Here is a 27,437-nt window from a genome sequence, read left to right as displayed (position 1 = left end):
CGTGTCTTCATGTGCGTGTGTGAGTGTATGTGCCATTGTGCCCGACCGGCGGCGATGCGACAGCAGGGGGTCACCTTCTCCTCTCAGTCATTGTGCCCGACCAGAGGCGCTACGAGAGCAGAAGTTACCTTCTCCTTCCAGTCATTGTGCCTGACCAGAGGCGTTACGAGAGCCGAGGTTACCTTCTCCTCCCAGTCTTTGTGCCCGACCGGCGGCGCTACGACAGTGTGCGTCACCTTAGCCCATTGTACAATCACGTGCTCGTCTATTGAGGGGTTCCTTCTTGCCCTCAACTGCGAGAGTATAAAAACAGCTGCCCCCGGACGCCAAAAGGAGGGCTCCGATTTCTTCTGTTGAGTAAAGTGCTCTCCCGTCTCTCTACTTCGGTCAACCTGACCGCCAACTCTTTGCGATGTTAAAATAAACAAGTTGTTTTGTTGTTACCAGTCGACTCATGCTTTGCCGGGACCTTCGGATGCTTCCAGTTGTACCCCAGGCCGCCAGGCCAACGCTACCCTTGGGGCTTGCGACCCAGGTACAACCACGGGCGTCAGCGCCGAGTTCCCAACAAATCGTACCAGCGGGTACGACCACAACAACTCGTACCAGCGGTGCGATTCAAACACGTGTTGATCATTATTCCAATAATCCACTTCTATTCAAAAATAAGGAAATTCTGCCGTGAAATTTAAGTTAAGCCTTGACCTTGCAGCTGTACTACAAACCTTAAAGTGCATCAAATTGTGTCAAGGCCTCTTAATGAATGCATCCTGTAATATCTTTTGTAGTTATGTCAGTTCTCGTTCAAGTATGTACGTCTGCTTCCGGGCATTTCCTTATGAATACAGAGTGTACCAGCTAACCGTATCCAAGGTTTTATGATAAAGAGAAAGATTTAAGAAAAACGCTGCGAGATACGATTTTAGGACTTACGTTCTTCGGTTGTTAGAGCTTTTACGAGAGAACACCGTAGGTCTTACAGTCGTATCTTGCACCCTGATTGTTTAATCGTTCTCTTCCTTAAACAGCTTGGCCAACGTTAGCTGACAGACACGGTATGTATTTCGCCATGGAAACGCCACCATTCCGCAGTCAAGTATCCAACGTCAGCCTTTGTGAAAAAACAGATGGTCTGTGCTTTCAGATCAAGTCATATCTAGTTCTATCTTGGAATAGGTGATACGCCAACCAATCGAAATCGTTCGCTTCATACAGCTCTGACATAATTGCCGTCGCCTTCTATATTATGATTGATTGATTGATTGATTGATTGATTGATTGATTGATTGATTGGTTGGTTGATTGATTGATTGATTGATTGATTGATTGATTTAATGTATGGTATCGTACATACTGGCAAAAAATATTTCGTTCGGTTCTCAACAATTTTGTGCCTTCTGAAGCAAAGGACCTTGTGAGGTGAATGGAATCCTTAAAACTATACAACAGCTAGCTACTACACTCTGGGCAATGATTTCGAATATTGCGACGTTGCAGTGATGGGGATGAACACAGTAGCAATACTGGGAATCACGAAACTATTTCTTTCTTGGGCGAACCTGCGCCCGAAAAAAACTGGTTACACTCACAGTTCAATGATAATGGCAACCACAGCCGGATATTGTCACGTGTACTTATCTTTAACGGGTGACCATGTTTCGCCGCCTAACAAATGTTATCGCACAGCTCGGGACTCGCCTGCATGTATCTGAAGTTCCTGAAAAGTTATAGATGCTTCTATCCGCTGTCTGTTGTCGCCGAACCTTGTGTTATCTATTGTCATCGCCTGACGCGAATGGTGTAGAACTTTGTGGAAGGCACGTGGGTCCCAACGATTAGTCTGGAACATTCGACGATTGATGTATAAAAGGCGACGCGCTTGACCCGCTGATCAGATTTTCGACGATCACCGAGTGTGTTCGCCGCTACCGTTGTTCTTCGAGTGTAGCCTGTTTTTGAGGGCACAAGTTCGCCCAATAAAACGCTCGTTTCGTTAATCACAGTTTTTCTGCCTTCTTAACCCTCACTACGAGGTGACAATATCATCAAAATCTGATCAGTGGGTCAAGCGCGTCGGCTTTCATACAGGACTCGTCGAAGGTTACAACGCAGTCACTGATGTCAGCGTGCATTCCAGAAAGGACTACACAATTAGTATCACGCGCACACAATCAGTTTAAACAAGGTTCGGTGACAACAGACAACGGATAGCACGTTCCAGAAATTTCCGACTGATGCAGGCGCGTCCTGCGCCGAACGAGAGCGTATAATATTTGTTGGCTGGTGAAAAGTGGTCACCGGTGAAAGATGAACAAGTACGCGTGTCGATATTCTTGTAACAAAGTAGAAAAACGAGAAATAATAGTTACACTGCTTGGAAGCGCTCTTGAGTGCGTGCTTATGTTTGAGTTTTGTTCGCTTATTACCTTGCAGGTTTTTCTTTCTACGTCATTACACATACAAATTTGTGCGCGCATTTGGCTTTGGTGATGCTTCACGTCTGTTTGTGCCATATCCCAATACTGTACGGAGCCAATTCCCCCCCCCCCTTACTTTTATGGTTGAAAATGACCGCCTGTGATTGCAAAAATGTAAACGCTGTTTCCTTAGGTCACTATGTCACATACAACGCGGAAAGTATTATATTTATGGACGTAAAAAAACACAAAATGCAGAAGAGAGGAAAGTTGTGAAGACTGAGAGCGTGGTCTACAGCAGTGCAAACAAACGGTACGCAGAAAGCCACGCAAAGACGGGAGGAGCGCTGAACACCCAAGACACACTTTATTCGGAGAACTCGAGAATGTATGTGTGCGTCATCTGTTTTCGCTGCCAGCCACCGTTCACGACGAACGAATCAGCGCGCCCCTCAACAAGAAGCATCGCTGCGAAAAGGACAGCCACGATTGCGGCTGCTTTTCGCGAGGATACGCTAAAGTCCACACCAAGAAGGAAGGCACTAAGCTTGCTTCTTTATGTCTTTTCTCGACAGCTAACTGCCGGCCCACATGAGAAAGCCGCAGTGCGATAACAGATGGCCAAAAAAGCACGGTATCCTGTCACTTCGCCAATGATTTGCGCTATGGCGCGCATATGCAGCATGCATGCATGCATGCATACATACCTGTGGGTATGCGTGTGTGCGTACGTGCGGGCGTAGATAGATAGATAGTTAATTTTAACACTGGGGCGATGATAGACGCCGTAGTGAAGGGCTCCACGTTAATTTCAACACTTGCGGCACTTTAACGTGCAACTAAATCGAAGTACACGATCTTCTTTTTGCAATTTGCCGCCATGGCAATGCTGAAATTGAACCCCCGACCTAGTGTTCAGCGGCTGTACGCTATGGCCACTGAGCCGTGGCTACACCCGTCACTGGCACCGGTTTAAGAGACCGCTTACAGTGTCCCTGTGCATAATCCCACGTGCACTCAGTGGTCACTCTCTCCCTCCTTTCTTCTTCATGTTCCTCCTTTCTCTTACCCCCAGTGCAGGGTAGCAAACAGAGGGCTCGATTGTCTGGTTTCTGGAAAGCGCTTCACCTACCTTGAATTGGCCACAAAGGAAAAGCAGGAACGCAGGGGTCAATGTCCCTTGTAAAGTCCGAATCACGCGGAAAAGAAGGACAAAGGAAAGCAGGGAGAGGCCTCGGCAGTAGTGAAAAGGTGACTATCGCCGGCGACTCAAACCTCGCTAGGTGCTCAGGGGCAATTGTGGAGAGGGTGAAAAGGGAGAAAAGAGTGGCAGTAGGAACATATCAAGGGCGGACATGGGCGCCGTCATGGACCAAGCAAAAGGTTGCGTCGCAGAAAATACCCGCGGACGCGACCTTGTAGTAATAGAAGGCGGGCTAAATGACGGATTAAACAGAAAAGGGGCGCTACTAGCACAGCGCTTGGTGAAAGGGGTAGACTACTTGCGCGAGACGTCCCCTAAGGCGCGGATTGTTGTATGCCCGGTGCCGGAGGTGCTTTTACGTGAGATTAACGTACAAAGAGCTTTTGTGGCTGCAAATGAAACTATATGGAGATTGAGCCGAGAGCAAGGCTTCGAGGTTGCAGAATTAAACAGGGAAGTGAGGAGGTATGGTGGTTCTGAACGGGACGGGATCCACTTCAATCACGGGCTTGAATGAGAAGTGGGCTGGCGACTTGCTGGTCGCGCAGTTGGTTTTTTGGGGGGGCCCACAGGAGCTCAGGAGGCCAGGGTAGGTAGTAATAAAGAAGGTCCCCTATGGGAAGCTCAGAACTGTTGCCATCAATAACAGTAAAAGGAGGAAAACAAAAAAGCTCGTCACGAAATAGGCTACATTAGCATGCAGGGAAGAGAAGAAAGGAGAAGTGGATAGAGGTTGAGGAGCAGCTAAATAGAGAACAAATAGGGGCGTATGTGGTTACAGAAACTGTGGCATAGCCATGGCGTGCTCGCAATAACGCCAGACCAGCGAAGCATCAGCGTAGTCAGTAGAACAAAATGAACGTTTATTCAAAGGTGTAGAGCGTATTTATAAGTAGCCGAGTGGCAGGAAGATAGGAAGGAGCACGTGTTAGCAGTGATAGTCCGAACTCTGAAGGATCGCCAGATGAGGCGATAAAAGGAGCGCGCACTGCGAAAACACGTGAAGTTGCAACAGAAACACACCTTAGAGACTAAGAGCCGCCTGTGATTGAGAATTATGTTTGGTAAGGGTGCAACAAAACTAAATCTGAAAGAAAGGGTGGGGAAGTCAGAATGCTCATCCATCAGGGAGCCAAGTGGAAAAGAGTAAATTCAAAATTTCAAGAGCATGTTTGGTTATTATGTACAATGAGTGGACATCAATTTTGGCTGGACATAACGTGTTTGTAGGCCGGAAATAATTGCAGGGAGAAGAATCAAGAGTTAGTGGAAGGCTTATATGCGCTGATATTAGGGGTTTCGGAAATGACGCCAAAATTATCTTGTTAGGTGACATGAATGCCCACATACACGGCCTAGATAATAATACCGACAACAAAGGAAAGTCAATGCTAGAGCTTTGTGAGCAACATAACCTCGTTGTCGTGAATACAGGGCCTAACTGTGATGAGCAGACGACGTTGGTAGAGGGAAACCGGCCATCGACCATTGATTACTCTCTGATGACAGAAGGAATTTATGATAACTTGAGAGAAGTGGTCATTGACAAGGAAGGTTATAGCAGCGTAGGGAGCTACCACAAACGCATCATTTTGAAAATGGGATATGTAGTTGGGGGAGAGAGCAAAGAGCGAAGAATGTTCAGTCCAAATTTCAACGCTGAATAAATCAGATATATAATCACAAGACTCGAGGAGGAGCTCGGCAAATTGAAAAACAAAGAGTGGGAATATAGTGAGCTTCTAAGTGTAATTACGAGAGAAATGGGAAAAAGAAGCGACCTGTCTGTTGGAAAGGATAAAAGAGAGCGAAAATCTGGCGGAACAGGGAAATACGAGTAGCCATCGCCGAACGACAGAAAACATCACGAGAGCACCACCAAACAAAAAAGAAAGGGCGGTTGCTGCAGGAGGAAGTAGTCAGAAAATGGAAGATATACCGCGAGAAAAAATCTATGGCTGATGGGAACCGTCATTTGAAGTTTCTTAGCAGCGTCGTAGGAAAAGCGAAACCTGTAAATGTGTTTGACACTCCGGAAAGTCCGCCCAAGAGCTCACGTCTCCCCTATGTCTTGCACACGCGCACGGTAATTGCAGCCGACCTTGATTCGACTGATATGCAGTTGCGCCCAAGCAGGAAAAAAGAAAGCACCCGGGTAACGAATACACGCAGAAGCCGACAACCAAGATGGCTCCTGAACTTGCTATTTCGTGTTTTTTCTTTGTTACTTATATTTTATGATTATTTGTCGGTGCGCGTCTTCATTTATTTGACGCTTTCGCATTCGCGAGAAAGAATAACACCGGTGACAATGTTGCTAAAGGTGTCCGGGTATGGGCTTCACGCGAACCAATCCCTAAAATTCATTATGCAGCGCTGACTTACATGTAAACTCTGTGAACTACTATTTCGTGCTGAGTGTGACAATGGCTAACCGCCAAAGTGCTTTTCAACGCGATTCCCTTGTCAAAATTGAAATGCAACCCTCAGCTTCAGAGTCTTTCGTAGTTGAGGCCAACCTCTTGGTTGTAAAGCTTCGTTATTCGATAATCGCCTAGAAGAACAGAAAGTCTGGCCAGTTGGTGTCGAATGAACGTGCTGTGCCGTACCGCGACTGACATGAAACAAAGTGAAGGTGAAAGTTCGAAGCGCTTCGTCTGTCATTTAGCTTCATCTCTTGCGTGTCGTGCTACAGGGCACAGAGTTCAATAATCCTCGATTACGCGGTCAATATTAGAGGGACAAAGAGAAGGAGGAAGGGTCGGTCAGACAGACACAACACAGGACTACGTATTGTTTCGTAATCAAATATTAATTGGCCAGGCATTGTGTGTTGGTGGCAAGAAAAATATCTTGTAGGTGAAGGCACTGATATCAGCCACGAGCGTTCAGATGTGCCGCAAGGAGATCTAGAGTGAACACGTTCGCGCACAGGAACAGCGCCGCGTAGTCAAAGGTGTCTGAACCAGCGAGTTGCTATCGATAATCACAGAAATCTTTCCAGTGCCTTGTGCGCCGGTGATTGTTGATGTCAGTATTTGAGTATCTTTTGAAAGGATGCTACTCTATTGACTTTGAGGAAAACACCAGTCAAAAAACACAAAGAGGAGAGGTTCACACCACAACGACTGGATTATCAACTGAGCTTTATTAGAAAAGGCGTAATCCCAGCAAGGCCAGCAGAGCAAGCGCAACTACATCATCGCTAATCACAGAGCATGAAAAGAGAATATATCGCATCTATCGTGACCGACCTAGAAATGCAAATTCTTTTTCAAGTAAGCGCACCGAGGTTGTACTAATGCAGACGTCACCTAATAAACTGATGTAGTACGCTTCCAGTATTTCTCGCTCTTCATTGCCCTTGCCCCTACCAAGAATCCTTACATTGTCTATTCTAATGTCTAGTCGCCCCAATACAACGTAAGTGTATGGTGACTTATTTATTCGTGAGATTTAACGCGTCTACGCAATACTGGGGCGATGAGTTAGGCCGTAACGAAGGGCTCCGTCATAGTCTTGATCGCCTGGGGTTCCTTAACACGCATCTGAATGTAAGCAAGTACGCGAGAGTCGTCGCCTTCCTTTCACGTAGGATCGGAATTGAACTTACGGAATCACAGCTGCGAACTCGACCTCAGCCGTAGCCATTCGGCAACCGCGGATGGTCGGTCTGAAAAATAAAGTGGTGGTACAACGCGCCGTAAATGTTCTTTTTGAGGTCGAGGATATGTCGCATGGAGCACTGTCAGCCATTCCTGTGAGTGATAACGTGCTTTCGCGAAGACCACTACTAGCAACGGCCTACTGGGAAAAATTACTAGCGGAGGTTGTTGGATCTGGAGGACAATCCCACTTGCTGTCCCCCAGATTTTTGGACCTTGCCGTTGGGTGCGGGAGTTGGCCAAGGTTTAGGAGGACTTTGGGATGAAAACTGGAGCTTTATTTACATTATTTACAGTGAGAGTACAAAGAAATTAACAGTCATAAAGTCATTACGGGCCGGCAGCAACTCGGATGCTGCGGCCCGTGGCAAGAAGCTCGAAAGAGATGAATGAAGGAATGAATGCCTCTTGCTGCTCCCGGTCTCTGGCTTTTAACCCGTTCGGCCAATCATCGAGCCCGCTCAGGTGTCGTCATTTTCGGCCAATCGGCGAGCCCGCTCAGCTGGCGTCATTTTCGGCCAATTGTAGACGCCCGTGCGAATGTAAGTCACACCCTGCGCAGAGGGTCGCTCCATTGTCTCCACCTATCCGAGGGAGTGCTTCTCTCTTCTCCTCGTCTGGAACTGCCGACACAAAGGCGGATGTGGGGGTTTGCTGCCAGGGCTTCACGGTGCATTACAGCCGTCTTGCCTCGCGGCTTGCAAGCGTACAGCGGGGGCAGGCGGTTTGCTTTCGAGTGACCTGTCAGAGCCGCAAAGCAGCTTGGCTCGGGACCCACGTTACCTGGAACCGTGCCAGGCTCTCGCTACGCTTTCGGGAAGAGTCAAGCAGTGGGACGATAGCTCCACATGCGGCGCACGAGGTGGGCGACGCCAACTTGTTTGAACGGGCCGCGCCTCGGAAACGTGGTAGATGTGCTTCTGTGCTCCTTAATTAGGTGTGATGCGATTGGATGTGGTCTGGTGAACTCGAAGCAGGCTCAGGAAAAAGTCCCGTATATAACAAGGTCGAATAGTTAGAAAACTCTCCTATGCGCAACGTTTCGGGGTTGTACCGCACTTTCTCATCAACTGAGGAGTTTACTACAGCGGGGAATGGACGGCGCTGATGCGAATCGTGCGCTGGCGAGGTTATTCTGAAAAATAAGTGGGTGATATCTCAAAACCGAAGTCGCGTAAAGGCGGGATGTGTTGGCCTCTCCACCGGGCCCTTCTCGAAGAGGCTGTTTTCACAGACAATTGGCCCTTTTATTATTAATCATATAAACACTTATAAACACCAGACATGCACACAGAGAAAGAGAAGCAAACTAGCAATTGCCTCCTAAAGAAGACACCCGCCCACCCATTTGAAAATTACAGAATGAAAGAAAGAGGCTAGCGCTCATTGAAGTCAACGAAAGCCTTAAGGTCTTTATGAGTCGAAAAATCTGTCGTCCGGCGTTATAGAAAAATTGACCGTCGGACATTATGGTACTAAAGTTCAATAGCACCAAAATTAATGGTGCCACCCACGACCGCTTGGTGGGAGTCGAACCCTCGACCTTTGGCTTTAATTAAGGCAAAGTTAACTAAGACACTCGAACTCACGACCTTTTGGCGGGAGTCGAAACCTCGGCCTTTGATGGGACCAAAATTGAATGGCATGAAAATTTATAGTGCCACCACTGATGATCGAACCCACAACCTTTGGTATTAATTAAAGCGACGTTAATTAAGATATACTTAAATAAGGAACTCGAACACACGACCTTTGACAGACGTCCAGTCATCGACCTTTGGTGGGACCGAAATTCAATGGTACCAAAATTGATGGTGCCACCATTGATAATTGAACCCACGACATTTTGTGGTATTTACAACGAAGTTAATGAAGTTACACTTGTGTAAATTATAGTTAACTAAGGAACTCGTACCCACGATCTTTTGATGGGAGAAAACAACAAAAAGTAACAACGCATTTGAATTAAAATGTCAAGTAATTTTATTAATGTCTTGTGAGTGCGCAGGCTTTCGCCTTCATTATCTTTAGTATAAACTAAAGGGACCATCAACTTTTTTTATTTTCATTGAACTCGGTAGACATTTATAAATGATACCTAGTTAAATTTACTATAAATATCTCATACTTAAATAACAGAACATAGAAATGAAAATGGAGGAACAGGTAATTTTTGCCTCGGGTTGGAGTCGAACCCAGAATGTTCATGTGACGTGCGCGTGGCTTTATCGTCTGTCGGTTTCATGCGCCTTACCAATATCCGGATCATCGGTTCCTCGCACTCTTTATTTTTATTTTCATTTTAGTTGAGTTCCAAGCCTTCAGGTATACTTTCGTGTCACAACGCTTCTAAGTTTCTTCATATTCGAGCAGCAGGAGCCGCAAATGCGATCAATTGCCATAAAACAAAATTCCCGAGAGAAAATGGGAAGGTACATTAAAAATAATATTTCAAGGTACAAGCGTAGAAGTCTAAGTTTATCAAGGAAAAGCTTAGGTATAACGCGATTTATTAAGCTATCCCGGTACATAGGCACATCAAGATAGATCTGCTATTATGACGTGTGACGGCTTTCAAATGCATGTAAAAATGTGAAGCAAAGACTGTTTAAGAAGTGATGCTGGTGTGTATACTTTTTGAAAAAAAGAAAGGTTACGAAAGTTTCGGTGAAGTTGTGTGAACCTTAATATCGTACGATTCCATGAATGAAAATGAACCTACCAGTATTATTTTATCACACGAGACTCCCTATAATATAATCAATGGCTCAGTAAGTATGGTAGGTGAATATGGTGGAATTATAACGCAACCACACAGCGCTGCAAAGGCATCAAAGAATCACGAGCACTATATCGGATGCTTGGACTTGTTGGTATCGCATTGTCAAAATCAAGAGCGCGATAAACGCTGACACCTAGACAGAGATCAACACCACACCTTGTGTCTGTGTTTTTTTTTAATTATGGGGTTTTACGTGCCAAAACCACTTTCTCATTATGAGGCACGCCGTAGTGGAGGACTCCGGAAATTTCGACCGCCTGGGGTTCTTTAACGTGCACTTAAATCTAAGTACACGGGTGTTTTCGCATTTCGCCCTCATCTAAATGGGGCCGCCGTGGCCGGGATTCGAGCCCGCGACCTCGTGCTCAGCAGCCCAACACCATAGCCACTGAACAACCACGGCGGGTATGTGTTTTTCACCCTCTTGGTGTGAACCAAAACTAGAGTCTGAGGGTGTATATATAACCACTTTTTTATGCTTTGTGCTCACGCTATAATATCACCGTAGAGGTTTCACGCATGCCGATTATTGTGAGCACTCTCAATCCCAATCCCGCGCTCCATATTGCAGATATTGTCTTGCCATCTTTTTCGTTTATTGATATCAGTCAAATTACAAAAAAAGAAAAGAACGGAAGAGGCCGACGAAAAAGCTGCTGTGGCGAAGATCGGATGGACCTCAACTGCTGCAAAGGCAGCACGGTGTATTGAGTTGAACAAACATGAGCAGTCTAACATATATCACAGAGCTATAGAAACAAGGAAGAAAGTGATAAGGTCCACTGACACGCAATTCCTAATCCCAGTGAGAAATACCGGGTAGGATGGATAACGGAGGGTTTAACAAGAGAGGGAGCTCCGCTGGGGTCGGCGTCTGCACGTCAAGACTAAAGTCAAGGCATGAGTTCAGAAACCTAGGCACGCTCTTTACAATGATTTGGTCTTCGTAGTCAGTTCTAAAGAACGACGTGTGTGCCAACGCTTACAGTGCTTGTATTGTATACAGGGTGCCCAGGCTAGCTTTAGCCGAGCGTTAAAATAATGCCGAAGTACTCTAGGAGGATATGACCAAATACGTATTATCAACTGTTGTACGGGACAAGTCGCGCTAAATTTTGCATTCAGCTTATTTCCATAATTGTACCCGCCATGGTGGCGTAGTGGACAGGGTGTGGCGCTGCTAAGCCCGAGGGCGCGGTATCAAATTATGACCGCGACGGCGGCATTTCTGTGGCGGCGGAATGCAAAAACTACGGGGCGCTTTACATGGCGTGCACGTTAAAGAGCCCCGAGTGATCCAAATTAATCCGGAGTCCCCCACCACGCCGTGCTTCATAATCACATAGGGATTTTAGCACGCAAAACACCAGAATTTATTTTGCTAATTGCCTGATTAGTCTATATTATTTCACCGACTTCGCCAATCTTAAATTTAGGGCAACGTTTCTAATAAGAAAGTTGTAGAGCGTTCTATAGTAAACACCTAATTCAGCAGCAACGAATTTCCTACTTGAACATAATTTCTTCTGCGTCCTTAAAGGGAAGCTGAAGAGTCTGTCGAATTCAATAAGACGCTCATATACGGATGCGGGAACCTTATAAACCATGCAGGTAAAATTTGGGGGGGGGGGATTTTTCACTTAGCGACGCAATCGTCGGTTAAAATTGCGCTGTAGCTCCGCCCCCCGTCGAGCGCCGCGCGCTGCTGTTGACGCTGACGATGCGAGCGGAGACCGGCTACCGCGGCGTATACATATAGTGACTTCAGCACTGGTGTTCCGTTCCTTCGCAGTCTCCGCGAACGTGCCCGACCGGGCTTATTTCTGCGTGCGTGCCGTTCTAATCTGCTGCGCTCGACCCTACATTCCTTTGTTTGTGTGTATATAGGAGTGGTAGTTGACGAGCGGAGCATCAATTGAACTTGTAGGCCGACCATGCCGGTGTTCTGTGCAGCCTACGCTTGCACGAACACCAGCGGCCGCGACGATGTTCCGATGTTCCATTAGTTCCTGCAAGACAAGAAGCTTTCAGCTAAGTGGGAGGCTGCTGTGAAGCTAAACAACGTCAAGCGCTCAAGAACAACAGTGTTGTGCTCTAACCATTTCCGTGACGATTACTACCGGAGTTTATCAATAATGCGTGGTTTGGGTTCTCCTTCGTGCTAGCACGCTGAACGGAAGGTGCATGTTTATCTCCCACCCTTGACGCAGGTTTCATCGCCAAACGCTGCGAATTTTCTATTCGCATGTGTGTTGTGAAACAGCCTGCATGCAGCTACCATAACGCAGTGCAAGCGTAAAGTTTGCATGTGTTGGAAAGCCTGCTCACGCCAGGACGCTGCGCTCCCCCTTCTCTCGCACACATAAGAAACCGACCATCTCACGTAGCCGACAGAATTCGCTGGTTACGAGTAGCGTGCGGATGGCGCGCTGATGAAGGTTCTATACTACACGTGCTACAACAGCCGCTAAACTTTTCCCGCGTTTAACCCGTCTGTGTAGATTGCCGACAGCTTTGGGGTAGCGCACAAATGCCGAAGCTCGCATCACAGCTTACGTTCTACGAGGAGGCATGCAGGAATATAACACTACAGTTGTTTGCCCCGGAAACGTACTCACTGGAACTCTGAATGCAGCTTAGCAAAAAACATACTCGCCAAAGGACATTTCCAACACAAGGAGATGCCAACACTTCGCCTTCGTTCGCGTGAAAAGCAGTGCTTCCACCAGCATTTTTTGCTTCTTGGAGAGGCCGGCTCTTCGCAATCGCCTCGTACATGTAGGGAGTAAAGTATAAACCCCCCACAACTGATCTTGCAACGCGACAGCGACAGCGCGACAAGCGAGGCGATGGCTGTCGCGTTCACTCGCCGCCTGCAAGCCAAACTCCACGCGAGCGACGGCTTTGAGCGACGGCTTCCCGGTATGAAGACAGCAATATACGCGCAGAAACTAGCGTGACATTTGCTTTATCAATTTAAGTTGATGTATGTTACTGAAAAAGGAGCATAAAATATTTCTGAAGGTCTTGCACTAGGTTCTTATTCTTGCACGTGTAAAATTCAATAGTTTGCTCGTTCCGTGCGACTGACAGTAGTATTTGAGTTATGTACATCCAATTCCGGCTTTGCACTATTGGCTAGTCGCTCATAGTACTTCCGGACGACAAGCGACGAGTTCTAGATTTCTAGAAACGAGCGATCGAGTGACAACACCGAGCGATCTGTTCAAGCGACGGCCCGTTTTGTCGCTCGAAGCCGTCGCCCGTCACCGTCGCGCGCAAAATCGCTCTCGTGGAGTTTGGTCTTAACGCCGAACTCCTCAGAAAAACGCAAGCTCTCAAAATTTTCCATGATCGTATCAGCAAAACAGCACCAAACTACCTCGCACCGTGCTTCATGTGTAGCGGCAGCAGTCGGTCCGGACGAACACTATTGTTGACGTCACGAGGAGCCCGACCAATCACAGGCGGAAACGAGGCGCGCGAGCTGGGCGTGTCTGCTGCTGCACTTTTCGTCGAAATAAAATATGTTCGCGCTTTCTTTCGCTCAATTTCGATGCGATATTCGAATTCAGAGGGTTGAAAACCACGGCGTACTGCTCTTCACTCGTTTTTTCTGGAAAAGCTTCCAGCTTCCCTTTAAGAAAGCCTGCGAAATACGAAAAGAAAAAGCGAACATGTGACATGCTCGCTGAAAACCACGTGAAGAGCGCATTTAGCCTGATATACTGCCTGGTCCGCTTTATCTGTTTTTTTTATTGAAATGAAAATAAAAGAAAGAGACGTAGTCACTTAATAATGGTGACGGCTATTTCTTTTTCTCATAGCGGAAACAATATAAAAAATAAGTAGGAAAATGAAAATAAATCACTTCATACGGTCAGAAATACACAGCACAGTCCTATACGCACATGAACATAACAGTATAAAAGTCAAATGCAAGTTGCACCACAATGAGTTCGTGACCAAAATCACAAACACACACAAACGGTCGTGATGTAGAGTTCGATGAGCATATAAACAGATGAGGAATGACACAGTGTTCAAATAATTCACGCACAAAAAGGAAAATAAATAAGAAAATGTATAACACGTAATATACGAGCACTAATAATTACAAATAATGGAAAAACGTTATAGTAACATAGTGTGATTATTCAGTGCAATACCTTGTATTTGTTAAGGATGCCTGTTTCTTCATAAAAATGTTCAAGTGCGTTCAATGCTTTTCGCTGTGCTATTTTCGATGGCCATAGGCCCAGCAATTTTGCGAAAGAGAAAGCCCGGTGAAGACCAATGGAGTGTAGCTCTTGCTTTAGCTGCCGTCTTTGCATCTCATATATGGGGCATTCAAGGAGTCGACGGCGAACATCCTCATCGTCGTGGCCGCAGGAGCAAGCCGGGGAAGGAGCCCGTTTGATGCGATATAGGAAATGTGTGGTGTATGTTGTCTCAAGGCGCAGTCGATGAATCAGTGTCTCGGTACTTTTAGAAAGTTGTACATCCAGCTGGTATTTGAGTTGAGAGTCCACTTCGCAAAGGAGTGATTCCTTAGTGTTTTCATTAAACCATGTTGACATACACAACTCTGTCTTTGGTGCTCCCAATATCCGTTTTGTGTCCATTGGTGGTAAAGGGGTGAGTTGAATTTCTGCATCTTTACGGGCCCATTTTGCCAATGAGTCCGCTAGTTCGTTGCCTGATATGCCAGCATGGCCCGGGACCCACTGTAATATCACTTCATGTTTCCTTTCATTAGCCTGAGTTAAACTGTTCAGTACAGCGTATGTTATTCGTGGGTGTGGTTACCTGTCATCGATATTTTCAAGACACGCTAAAGCCGATAAGGAGTCCGTGGATATTACTCACTCTGTTGGTGTCTGATATCTTATGATAAAATGACTTGCTTGGAGAATTGCCACTAATTACACTATTGTTGGTGACGACGTGTGTCCTAGTCGACAGCCGTACTCTACCTCTAAAGTTGGCATAACATAAGCTGCAGTCGCACTTTTTTTATTACAGAACCGTCCGTGTAGACGTAAATAGATTCATGGTACTTGTCAAATAGGTGATTTAACGCTAATTGTTTTGCTGCTAATGCGGAAACGTCACTTTTATTTTTAAGCCCTTCGATCGACGTTTCTATATTCGGCGCTTGCAGAAGCCATGGTGGGTAGCAGAGGTCTGAGTGCCAAAAGAAGTGATCGTGCGAGTCGTGCTTTATGCTCTTCGAACAAGGCGTGTATCTGTGCACCCGGACGGTTCCCTGCCAGACAGAGAAGGGGATGTGCAGAATGCTGAGTAGAAATTCCGAACAGATGTCGGCATGTTTCCAGGCTGCGAATCACCGTGAAAGGCGGTTCTCGCGCTTCTGCATTAGTGAGGTGACTCGATGTAACTTGCGAGACTCCTAGGCACACTCGTAAACTCCAAGCCTGCAACAGCTGCAGCCGATGGAGGGACGTGACAGATAATTTGTGCAATATAGGGGCGGAGTAAGCAATTCTCTGACGCCAAGTGCTGAGTGGACGTGAAGCAGGGATGCAGTTGTTCCAAACCACTTCGTGCCTGCAATTCTGCGGAGAACACTTATAATAAAACTAATTAGGTCCTCCAGGGCGGTCAAATGATGAGTCCATCCAAGCTGGTGATCTAAAATCACGCCGAGAAAACGATGTTTCCGAACCAGCTAGATCTCATGGCCGTCTGTTGAAAGACCAAAATTTCTAACCTTTTTCCTTGTGAAAGGCAGAACCACTGATTTGGCGTAAGATATTGTTACGTGTAGCTGTAGCCCAATGCTATATACAATTTATTTCGAGGAAGCTAACGGAAGGCCAAAATGGCGACGCTATATCAAGCGGGTCCACGTCGTCTTCCTCCCCTTCAGTGCAGCCACACTGTGGTGGCTGTTTCGTAACATCACCCCCGGCAGTAGAAGCACCGTCCCGGTGCTTAATCTACACATCCGCGGTGAAAGGTGTATGGTACGGCTTTAGTCTCGCCACGTGAACGATGTCACTTGCAGCCGACGATGACGCTGAGAGGTCGGCGGGGACGACTTCATACGTGACATCGGTCACTTGTCGCACTACACGGTATGGGCCAGTGTAGCGTGACAGCAGCTTTTCGGAAAGGCCCACACGTCGAATGGCTGACCAGAGAAGCACCAGAGAACGCGGAGTAAAGTGCACGTCGCGATGGTCGCAATCATAGAGGCGTCTCTGATGCTCCCGTGAGGCCTCGAGGCGGGTGCGGGCGAGCCGGCGCGCGTAGTCGGCGTGTGCGATCGCGTCGCGGGCCTATTCAGTGGCTGAACGTGTGGCAGAGGGCAACAAAGTGTCTAAGGGCAACGCGGGTTCTCGGCCATATAGGCGATAAAATGGTGAATAGCCGGCGGTGTCGTGACGCGATGAATTATACGCGCACGTCCCATATGGTAAGTGAAGATCCGAGTCGTGGTGGTCGGTCGCAACGTACTTCGAAAGCATGTCGGCGATGGTCCGGTTGTGGCGCTCCGTGAGGCCGTTGGTCTGTGGGTGGTAGGACGTGCTGAACTTGTGCTTTGTCGAGCAGGAGCGGAGGATGTCTTCGACGACTGCCGACAGAAAGCTGCGGCCACGGTCAGTGAGTAATTGGCGCGGAGCACCGTGCACTAAAATGATGTCATAGAGCAAAAAGTCAGCAACGTCAGTAGCACAACTTGTCGGAAGGGCTCTGGTGATTGCGTACCGCGTAGCGTAATCGGTAGCGACGGCGACCCGTTTGTTTCCGGAGCCCGAGAGAGGAAACGGTCCAAGCATGTCTAGACCAACACGGAAAAGGGTTCCGGTGGGATGTCGATCGGCTGGAGACATCCAGTTGGAGGTGTGGAGGGCTTCTTGCGGCGCTGACAGGGCTCACAAGCTGCAACGTAGCGCCACACGGAGCGGGCGAGACCCGGCCAAAGTATCGACGTCGTACACGGTCGTATGTGCGCGAGACGCCCAAGTGTCCAGCCAAGGGAGCGTGGTGAAGTTGTTGGAGGACAGTCGAACGCAGGTGCGATTGAATTACGAGCAGAAGGTCGAAGCCGTGTGGATCGAGATTGCGGCGGTATAATGTCCCCTCCTTAAGGAGAAACATCCGGTGAGAGACGTCGCCAGGCGTTGACTCCAGATGGTCGATGAGGGCTCATAATGAAGGATAGCGGTGTTGCTCGTTGCCGATTTCAAGCAGCTGGGACAGAGTGAAAACGCAAACGATGGCGTCAGCATCAGCCGGTTCGCCGACGGGGTAGCGGGACCAACAATCGGCATCCTGGTGCAAGTGTCCCGTCTTATATACCATGGAGAAGGTATATTCTTGCAGGTGTAACGCCCAGAGAGCAGGTCGTCCCGTGGGGTCCTTAAGCGAGGATAGCCAGCAGAGCGCGTGGTGATCAGTGATGACACAGAAGGGGCGTCCGTACAAGTATGAACAAAACTTCGCAGCAGCCCACACAAGAGCGAGGCACTCGCGCTCTGTGATTGAATAATTGCGCTTGGCGGGTGATAGAAGTCGGCTGGCATAGGCTATAGCACGATCATGTCCACGCTGGTGTTGTGCTAACCCTGCTCCTATGCCGTGACCACTGGCATCAGTTCGAACTTCCGTTGAGGCAGACGGGTCAAACTGGGCCAGAAATGGAGGCGTGGTAAGGAGAGTAGTGAGCTGCGAAAAAGATGCGGCATGGTCAGGTCCCCAAGAAAATAGGGCGTCTTCCTTCAAGAGATCGGTAAGGGGACGCGCGATGGTCGCAAAATCCTTCACAAAGCGTCGGAAATAAGAGCACAGCCCTACGAAAGTACGAACGTCCTTGGTAGACTTCGGAACAGGGAAGTTCGTAACGGCGCGAATTTTGTCCGGATCAGGTCTCACGCCTCGGGCGTCCACGAGGTGTCCAAGGACGGTGATTTGGCGGCGAGCGAAGTGACATTTTGACGAGTTCAGCTGGAGACCAGCGCGGCGGAACACGTCAAGAATCGCTGAAAGACGGCCTAGGTGCGTGCCAAAGTGGGCGAATAAACGATGACGTCGTCCAGATAGCACAAACAGGTGGACCACTTGAACCCCTGAAGCAAGGAGCCCATCATTCGTTCGAAGGTGGCGGGTGCGTTACAGAGACCGAAAGGCATCACCTTGAACTGATAAAGGCCGTCAGGGGTAACAAATGCAGTCTTCTCTCGGTCCATGTCGTCGACGGATATCTGCCAGTAGCCGGACCGTAAGTCGACAGAAGAAAAATAGGTGGCACCGTACAGGCAGTCTAGAGCGTCATCAGTACGTGGCAAAGGGTACACGTCCTTTTTTGTGATTTTGCTCAGGTGGCGGTAATATATATAAAAACGCCACGTTCCATCCTTCTTTTTGACAAGTACGACGGGAGAAGCCCAGGGACTACAGGAAGGCTCGATAATGTCCTTTGCAAGCATCTTTTTGACTTCCTGCTGGATAACAGCTCGTTCGGACGCAGAACCACGATATGGACATCGGAGAATAGGGTTCGCATCGTCAGTGTTTATGCGATGGGTCACGACGGACGTTTGACCTAAGGGTCGATTGTCAAAGTAAAAAATGTCGCGATAGCCTTCAAGAACGCGGCAAAGAGCTTCAGCTTGAGCAGGTGTAAGGTCAGAGGAAACCATCTTCTCAATGTCGACGTCAGTACCGTGCGATGACATCACGGTATGCGCTGAGCTGTGACGATCTTCCACTGTGAATGGCTCGATCTCATCATCCTGCAAAGCGCTAATTATAGCCAATGAAATCCCCTGAGGCAGAACTTGCGCGGTTAGCGCGAAATTGACAAGGGGAAGGCAGGTGCGGTTGCCAGTAATTGTCAGCACAGTGTGCGGCACGGTAACACCACGTGTAAGTGTAACTACCGGAATTGGTGCGACTACATAAATTACCGTCAGGTACAGCTGCTGAGGACAATAAGTCGACGTGTGTCGCAGAGTGGGGCGGTAGGCGAATAAAGTCCATGCAGCTCAAACAGCTTGGAGGCGGGTCCACAGGGTCGGCAAGAAGAGGCAAGTCAAGGCGAAGTGAGCCGGCCGAACAGTCAATGAGGGCAGAATGATTGGCAAGGAAATCCAGACCGAGAATGAGTTCGTGAGGGCAATGCTCGATGACGGTGAAGAGAACGACAATGTGTCTCTCAGCAATGGCGAGTCGGGCAGAGCACATGCCAACAATAGCGACAGTCCCTCCGTCGGCGACTTGTACAACTCACTTCGCGGCGGGCGTCAGAAGTTTCTTGAGCCGACGGCGAAGACCAGCACTCATAATGGACACATGCGCCCCGGTGTCAATCAACGCGCACACAGGAACATTGTCGACGAGAACGTCCAAAAGATTCTTGTTCGTGGGTAATGTGAAGCGAGGATTTCGTGCCAATGTCGTCATTGCAGCTTCACCTGCAGAAGCTGCACTGTCTAGTTTTCCGGTCGGGGGTGCGGCGAGTAGGTCGGACAAGGAGCACGGCGTGACGGGGGCGAACGAGATTGACGACGGGAGGGAGAAGGCGAGCGGGAGTAGCGGGGTCGTGTCAAAGGTGTCGCAGGGTCAGATGATGGAGCGGGCATCGAAGGGGCGAAGGGAAAGGACGCGCTAGAGGGGCGAGGGTGGTAATCAGGAGAATAGCGCGTCGGAGAAGTCCAGCGGCTGCGGCAGTGGCGATCGACATGTCCAATGCGTCGGCAGTTAAAACAGATCGGCTTGTCGTCCACGGTTCGCCATTCGGAGGGGTTGCGCTGTCCTTAAGAGTAAGAAGAGTGCGGTGGGGACGTGTGTGGAGAGAGAGGTTCCGAGCGTACGGAACGAATCGATTGCAGGCCGACGTTGGACAATTATTGACGGACGACGATCTGTATCAAGGAGATTGTCACCGGAGAATGATCAGGTAACGGGAATGAAGGGGCCGCCGGTTGTTCAGCTTCGACCTCACGACGAATGATGCGGGTCAAGTGGTCACATCGCGACGGCTGGTGGTAGAGGTCGTCACAGGATGACGTAGCAGCTGTGTTGGGAAGTCGCGTGATGTGCTGGGACACCCGGCAGGTTTTAGCATGCTCGAGACGGCGGCACTCCTTGAGGATCGTATCGATGCTGGTGACGTTCGTAAATACCAGTAAATTGAAGGCGTCGTCAGCAATGCCTTTGAGAACGTGATTAACCTTCTCGTCCTCAGATATGGTCGGGTCAGCCTTAGCACAAAGGGCCAAGACGTCGAGAATGTACGACGCGTAGGACTCGGTCAACATCGGTACACGTGTGGCAAGGGCTTTTTTGCCATTGACTTGGCGACCGAACGGATTGCCAAAAAGGTCGCGGAGCTTCTCTTTGAAGAGATCCCAGCTCCATATCTCTTCGTGAGTCTGGAACCATGCAAGTGGAGCTCCGTCGAGGTAGAAAAAGAACGTTCGCTAGCATAATAGTCGGATCCCACCTGTGACTGGTGCTGACACGTTCGTATAAGCAGAGCCAGTCGTCAACATTAGGACTGCCGACTCCGTTGAAAACACCAGGATCCCGAGGGGGGGGGGGGACGTAGGTCGGGGCTCCAGGCGGAGACGGTTGTGTAGATGAAGTGCCGCCAGCAGGAGCCGAAGTTGCACTGTCGCCGTTGCGACCGCTGCGAAGCTCCATGACGTGTACGGGGAACGTCCACCTCCACCAAATTAATGTTACGTGTAGCTGTAGCCCAATGCTATATACAATTTATTTAGAGGAAGCTAACGGAAGGCCAAAATGGCGACGCTATATCAAGCGGGTCCACGTCGTCTTTCTCCTCTTCAGTGCAGCCACACTGTGGTGGCTGTTTCGTAGCACTATCTTCATGCCCCGTTCTCTTAAATAATCACGTATTGCGTTCAAAGCTCCCTATAGCCGATGCTTGACAACTTCTAGACTTCTTCTATGTCCATGTGCAAATGTCATCAGCATACGTAGATATGTTTATGTTTGCTGGAAGTACTGCTGGTAAAGCTGCTATGGCTGCATTGAAGAGAAGTGGACTTAATACCCTTCCTTGCGGAACTCCTTTGTTTATGGTGTATGCGTCGCTTTGTCCGTCATTTGTATTTATCGCCATTGGGAACTGCCGCGAGGAAAGCACACCAGTGGCTGCCTTCTTATTTGCCCTCTCATTTTTTAGACGGCAGCACGCCACCATAAATGCGCTGTCCGTTCATACGTGGCATTGTTGGGAGTACATGCTGTCGCGGCGCGCAAGCAGGAATGTCACGTGCTTTCTTTATCGCAGGCTTTTTTTAGGACTCGAACAAAATAATTACATAGCAAGTAGGAAGTTCGAAGCTGCTAAATTAGACATTTCCAAGAACGCTCCAAAACTTTCTTATCGGAAGTTCGGCCCCAAAGCTACTACTGCTTGCGAAGCTGGTTAATTTTGACTAATTACGTAATTAAGCAGAATACAAAAATAGTGTAAATTGCTTAATGTGATAGCCAACAACATGCATTTCGTTATGTACTCCTAAAGTGCTACGGCGTTTTTTCAAACCTTGGTTAAAGTTAGCTGGGAATCCCTGTACAGCTTTTTTTTTTCTATTTTGTCGTAAGTTGAACATTTCGATTAGTGCAGTATCCATTCATTTAAGACAGTGGTAACAGGCTACGCAGCAGAAATCATTTTGACAAGTTTCGGACTCGCAGTATGTCCCGTTTCTCAGAGGATTAAATATTTCACGTCCTTTAAGTGCCTCGCCGGTGTGATCATTCGCTGCGTCAGCTTCAAGCACTCCGGCTTCCAACGCAACGCTCACCTGCCGTGAAATTATCCGCGTTCAGCTGCTTCCTCCTCGCCCAGTACACGGAGGCGAGGTACCAGAACGGTATCCAATCCCAGGGTCCGGGCACTGCTTTCAACGCCAGCCACGTCTTGAGCCAGGGCAAGTAGTATCTCTTCGCGAACCACACAGCGAAGAGCGCGGCCACCGTCCACGCGAGCGCCGGCCAAGCGGCCAGCTGGGGGAGCGCAATCGAAGCGAGCAGCGGCTGTTGGGCCATCTCTGCGCGCGCGAGCTGTCACTCCTGCCGGCGCCGCTCGAAGAAAAATATTCCGTCTCCGCTGCGGGACGCCTGGCCGCCTCTTTATAACGTCGGGGCGTGACGGGCACCGACCACCCCTTCACCTTTCCGTTTCTTCGTTTTTCGATCCCCTCAGTTTTACCGTCTTTCGACTTGTCTGCCATAATGTAAAGAAGACGGGAGAGAGCGAGAGAGAAGGAAAGGACGCCAACCCTGTCTTGGTGAATAAGTAACAGCTAGCACTCCCCGGCTCCGCTAGCAATGTATGGCGTCCAGTTGTGCTTCCAGGCGGCGATGAACGGAACTTTACGATTGGCACGGGACTTAGCGCGCCAGAAGCTGTCCTTGAAATTCGAATCACGATAGTTTCCTTCGCCCGTTGGCGCCTCTTCGTCGTTTGAAACGAAAGAGCAATACGCAAATTGTTTCCGTCATCAGGAGAAACAACTTGTTTATCTGATGTCTCGCCTTCTGCTAGGCACCCTTCTTCATCTAGGGGGAGGGGGAGGAAGAAGGGGGTAGTTCTACTGCATCGCAGGCTGCTGCAGAGGTCATCGTGAGGAAATACAGAAAATACGTCATCAGCTCATCGGTGGCCTTTTACGCGGACTGATTGTTTTTTTTTTTTCTTTTTCCTCCTTTTGGAATATGCGCACCTCCTTCCTATCGCGCGCGTCGAATTAGAAACATAGAATGCCCCGTCGAAACTTCCTGTTCAGCCGCCGCTTTACCACAGGAAGGTCGCGCGCCCGACCACGCAAAGCGCCAGAGCCATTGCGTATACTTTATCCGGTTTCGGCGCGTGCCGTGTTTTGAGCAACTGTTACTTCCTAATTACTAGTGACTAACCAGTCAGAATTTCCGTTGCTCTGCTGGAGCCCAAGCTATCTACAGAGAATTCTCACAGTGGGATGCTTGCCGGTCAGACGACGCAACAGCGGGATACCCATTGCAGCAGCGCACTGTAGCTGTGGCGCTCACCCTGCCGGGTGCGAGGCTGCGGCTTCCATTTGGGGCCTCGGAGGCTGCTGTATTATGATGTCAGTAGAATGCAAAATGAATAAATAAATAAAAGTGGAGATGATCGTCGACAATAACACGAAGCGCTCCACTACAACATCTAGCATATAGCCCGTGTGCTGCTTTGAGACTTTAAAACAAATAATTTGATTTGACGAAACAGCACCGTGACTCGCTCGCTGGAATTCCCTGGCCCTCGTAAGTTTCACATTGAGGTAAAATTTTAAAGGATTGGCTTATACATATAGGATGGCAATGAACAACAACAACAAAAAAAGACATCCTTGTTTCTTTTTTTTTTACACTGATTACTATTAGACGAAAGAACACATACACACACAGCCGTTCTTGCTTTTCTTGAACGCACGATTTTCTTTTGTACACATATATAGCAGCACGGAGACGAAGTGATGTCGCGCGCATCAGCAGGAGTGACCTTCGTTTAGAACAGTTGCAACATCGAAAATTTTATTCCCTCGTCTTTTATCCGCTTAATTTACCCACACGATTCATCGCTAATCCCTCACTGTGGGCATGCGCCACAACCACTCAGAACAACAACAACAACAACAACGACAAATGGCGTGGTGACGTGATGTCAAATCTAAGCGCAAAATTGAACGAAAATAAACGTATTAACAAAAGTTCGAATGCATGCACACTCACAGCAAAGGGGAAAGCAACTATTATTAATAATAAAAATAACGTTCAGGAATTTGTCCACACGCTGGCTCCGGAAGACATCTGGGACGTGAGTTTGCACGAACTAGAAATTGATCGTTTAACCAATGATATTTAAGCTGTTACACGTTTTTGTGTCAGAATATGTATTTTGCGTCTTTTTCGCAATAAACCGTCCTTGCCAGTCTTCTTCCCTTCGTGTTGCTCTATATCGTCCCTATTCGCTTGCGCCATTCTTCATTGAGTATGGATTACCAACACGCCCAACAGTCAGTACTTCTCGATGTGAGGCCACATTCTCAAAGCAACAGGATTGGCTAGAATTTGCTGTTACGAACATGTGTAGCGCAAGTGAATTCTAGCTTAGGGCCCCATTGTTCAACCCCGATTTGACCAGCGTACTAACAAAAACTTCTACGGCTATAAAGAAAACATGGTAACAGTGTGGTTTAGCGGCGTACGCTAATTTTAACCTAATTAATTAACCTAATGAGCTGCTGTCGCCTGGTTGTATCTAACATCACACCGATAGCCGCGCCGGCCTTTATTATCATCGAGTTACGATAAAAAAATTACTAGATGGCACGTTGGCGCGGCAATGGTTCAGACACCATGGGAGTGATATTTACTATAAGAATTTGTCTGATATTCGTGCGTGTGGCTTCAGACGTTCTTGTGACTTTGTTTACTACTACGCTTTATCTGCCTTTGTTGGATTAAATTTCAAAGCAATGTATACTCTTCTCGATGTAAAAGGCAATAAACTTCTGCTAACATGCATAAGAGCTATTAACTGCAGTGGTTCCGCATGTCTAGGTGGCCAAATCGAAACGCGTTGGCTTGCCCGCGGGAACTTCTTATGGGCGTTCTATACCGCTCGTCGACGAATGCGCCCGTGACGTAATGATTTCAATATCGGGACTCTGTGCTAGAGATCGTCTGTTTGAATCGTGCGTTCGGACAATAGTATTTATGCTTATTTATTTATCCTCGCTTACAACACCGTACTTTGTTGAAAGTGATTGGTTGGAAAATCTACGGAGCCGTTTGAAAGCCAGAAGGTCGAAGTTTAGCCAAGCCCATGCACTGTCCATCATTCCCACGTTGGCCGAACCGACATGCTTTGCAGCTCCCGAAAAACACTAGCGGCACAGTTTCCTCAAGTAATGTTTGTCGTAAACTCTGTGTGTACAATGGGCCACATTGAGAACACCAGCCAAGCGATCACCAAGATGTCGGCGAAACAAGGAACCTCATTTACGGTAACAAAGTTTTTCCTCTATCGGCCCACTGGTCAAATTGGCGAGATTTTTCCGTTCGTAAGGACTGTCTGCATCGTTCTCTGCGGGGTGACGGGCTTTGTTACGAATATAATTTAAAGCGCTGACTTCCAGCATCAGGTTTTGTTATCCTACGGCGAATATATATACCGAATGTCTTTTCCTTCTTCTTAATATTATAATTTCGTAAAAGAAGCATAAAAAAATCGCCTTGCTCATATAGCACAGTTTCGCATCTATACAGGCGGATTATATCTGAAGCGATGGACATTCTTTGTACGAGAAGTCGGATCGAATTATAGTGTTCAAGGGTACAAAACAAAGGCTGTGATGTTAATTAGAAAGATTGGCTATACTCAACATCGGAAAGCAGTACACGTCTTGCCAGGAATGCTGTAAAGCAGGGCTCCGAATTATTTTGGCTACCTGTAGTTCATTAAAGTGCAATTCAATCAAATAGTGAATTCCACAGGTCGATCTATAGAGCAGTGCGTCGAATCCATGCGAGAGCTACAAAATGCGGCACGTGGCGAGCGAATCCAGATTGAAGAGCGAAAAATAATTTAAATATACCTGGTAGCGAAGCTTCCATAGAAGCCCACACGTTCAAAACATCGCGGTTCAGCAGCGGTTCATGGGGCTTAGAGCCATCTGTGTGCGGAGGGAACACTTTCGGCAGAACGAAAAGTAATGTGACGCCATATCCACTAAAAACAGAAGTGACGTCATTTTGTTCTCAGAGGCGTGAACTTTGTTTTGGTGGCCTGCCATTGAAGTGACTTGATTGGCGTTTCGAGCTTCCAGCGCAGAAAGCCATGCAAGAAAAGGCCATGGAGCCGTACAGTTGTCGAAATCGCACCCCTGCACAAAACATACCTTCTTTGGATGCCGATGAAAGCTTTGTGTGTAGAGTGCTGGTCCTATCGTCGGACGCCAAGCCCACCGGCCTGCGCAATCGCGCGAAAACAACTAAAGTAAACAATTATCTGGCGGTCGTAACTCTCTGCTTTTGACTGTACAAGTTAAGAAACGATGAAGCTGCCCGCGTCACCACATCCACACAAGCGTCAACAAGCGAAACAGCACGACATGTGAGAGGGGGCATATTGCGACATTTGATATTCCCGAACGCACCTTCCTGCACACTTCAAGAGCTGCATTGCATTGCAAGTGATAGCGGCGTCACTACTTACGTTGGGCGCTGAAAAAATGTATTTATTGATAATGACAAAATCAAATACAGTTATATTTTCTTTATTCGCCATGCATACATCAAGTTGATTGGGAATATTATTTTCGTTGAATGAATGTAACTTTGTCTCCTTTTAATTGAATAACGCTTTTTTCTTTCCCTGTCTTTGTCCCCTCCAAACATAGTCGTGCTTCAATTAATCGCTGCTCCCATAACCAACCTAGCTGATGTTGGCGACAATTTATTCTGGAGCGCTTTTCGCCCGAAGCTTCGCGACCTATTTGGATCGACCTTGCGAAAAATCAGCATGCTCCGTAAGGCAGCACCGCGAAAGTAGGGCCTCGCATCCGCCGGTCATATGAGAGAACGCCTCAAGAAGTGCTGAAAACAGCCAAGCCACCCAGCCAATCCGGAAGTGACGGAAGCGCGTGGTTGGAGTTCAGGTGAAATCAGTCCCTGCTCAGCGGATCAACGAGGAGCGCGCCGTCGAGGCGCGATTTGATGCGGATAAACCAGTGAAACGCAAACTTGCTCTACATCGGCCAGTGGAATTCGCCACAAGTATACGAGCGTTTCTGCATGTCGACTCCATCAAAATACGGCCACCGTGGCCGGGAGTCAAACCCGCGACTTGGTGCTCAGCAGCAGGAACGACATGGCTACTCATTCACTGCTGTAGGAGCTGCAAATCGCATGTCTAGGTCGCTAATTAAAGATCGCTGTTAACTCTGAGATGTTTCACATTACGTTGACACCGAAATTACGAAATTGAATTGTATAACAGTAGCGAAGTGTAATGTTTGCCTAGCAGAAATGCTAAGTCTAACGCCATTTCCAAAATATTTGTCCTTAAAAGTGTGCTACGGAATTGGTAGGACTTCCAGTTAACTTTACCAAAAGCCTCACTTTAGCAGTTCAGGACGATATTGACTGCGAGACCAATTGACTTTCAGCGGGTTTAGAGGGTGAATACCTCGGAAGCGCTACTAGCCTTCGCGTGTCTAATATGCACAGATGGCCGCACTCCTGTTTCGTTTTAATTTCGCAACTTCGATACGGGTCCTAACCTAAATAATTAAAGGATTAATAATAAATAGTCTCAATCAACAACCTCTACGTCG

General features: G+C 48.0%; 1 protein-coding gene across 1 annotated transcript in view; it reads right to left on the bottom strand.

Annotated features, from left to right (window-relative positions):
- Window positions 1-22,192, bottom strand: part of LOC142573039 (cytochrome P450 4V2-like) — a 69,689-nt gene extending 47,497 nt beyond the window's left edge. Inside the window, exon 1 of the mRNA XM_075682539.1 lies at window positions 21,879-22,192. Within this exon, the coding sequence (XP_075538654.1) occupies window positions 21,879-22,122 (244 nt within the window). The 5' untranslated portion in view covers window positions 22,123-22,192. The remainder of the gene's footprint in view (window positions 1-21,878) is intronic.
- Between the last annotated feature and the right edge of the window lie 5,245 nt (window positions 22,193-27,437).

Source organism: Dermacentor variabilis, chromosome 2 (genome assembly GCF_050947875.1).
Source record: "Dermacentor variabilis isolate Ectoservices chromosome 2, ASM5094787v1, whole genome shotgun sequence".
Taxonomy (NCBI): Eukaryota; Metazoa; Arthropoda; class Arachnida; order Ixodida; family Ixodidae; genus Dermacentor; species Dermacentor variabilis.
Note: the sequence above shows the minus strand (reverse complement) of the source record. Positions and strands in the feature narration are given on the sequence as shown.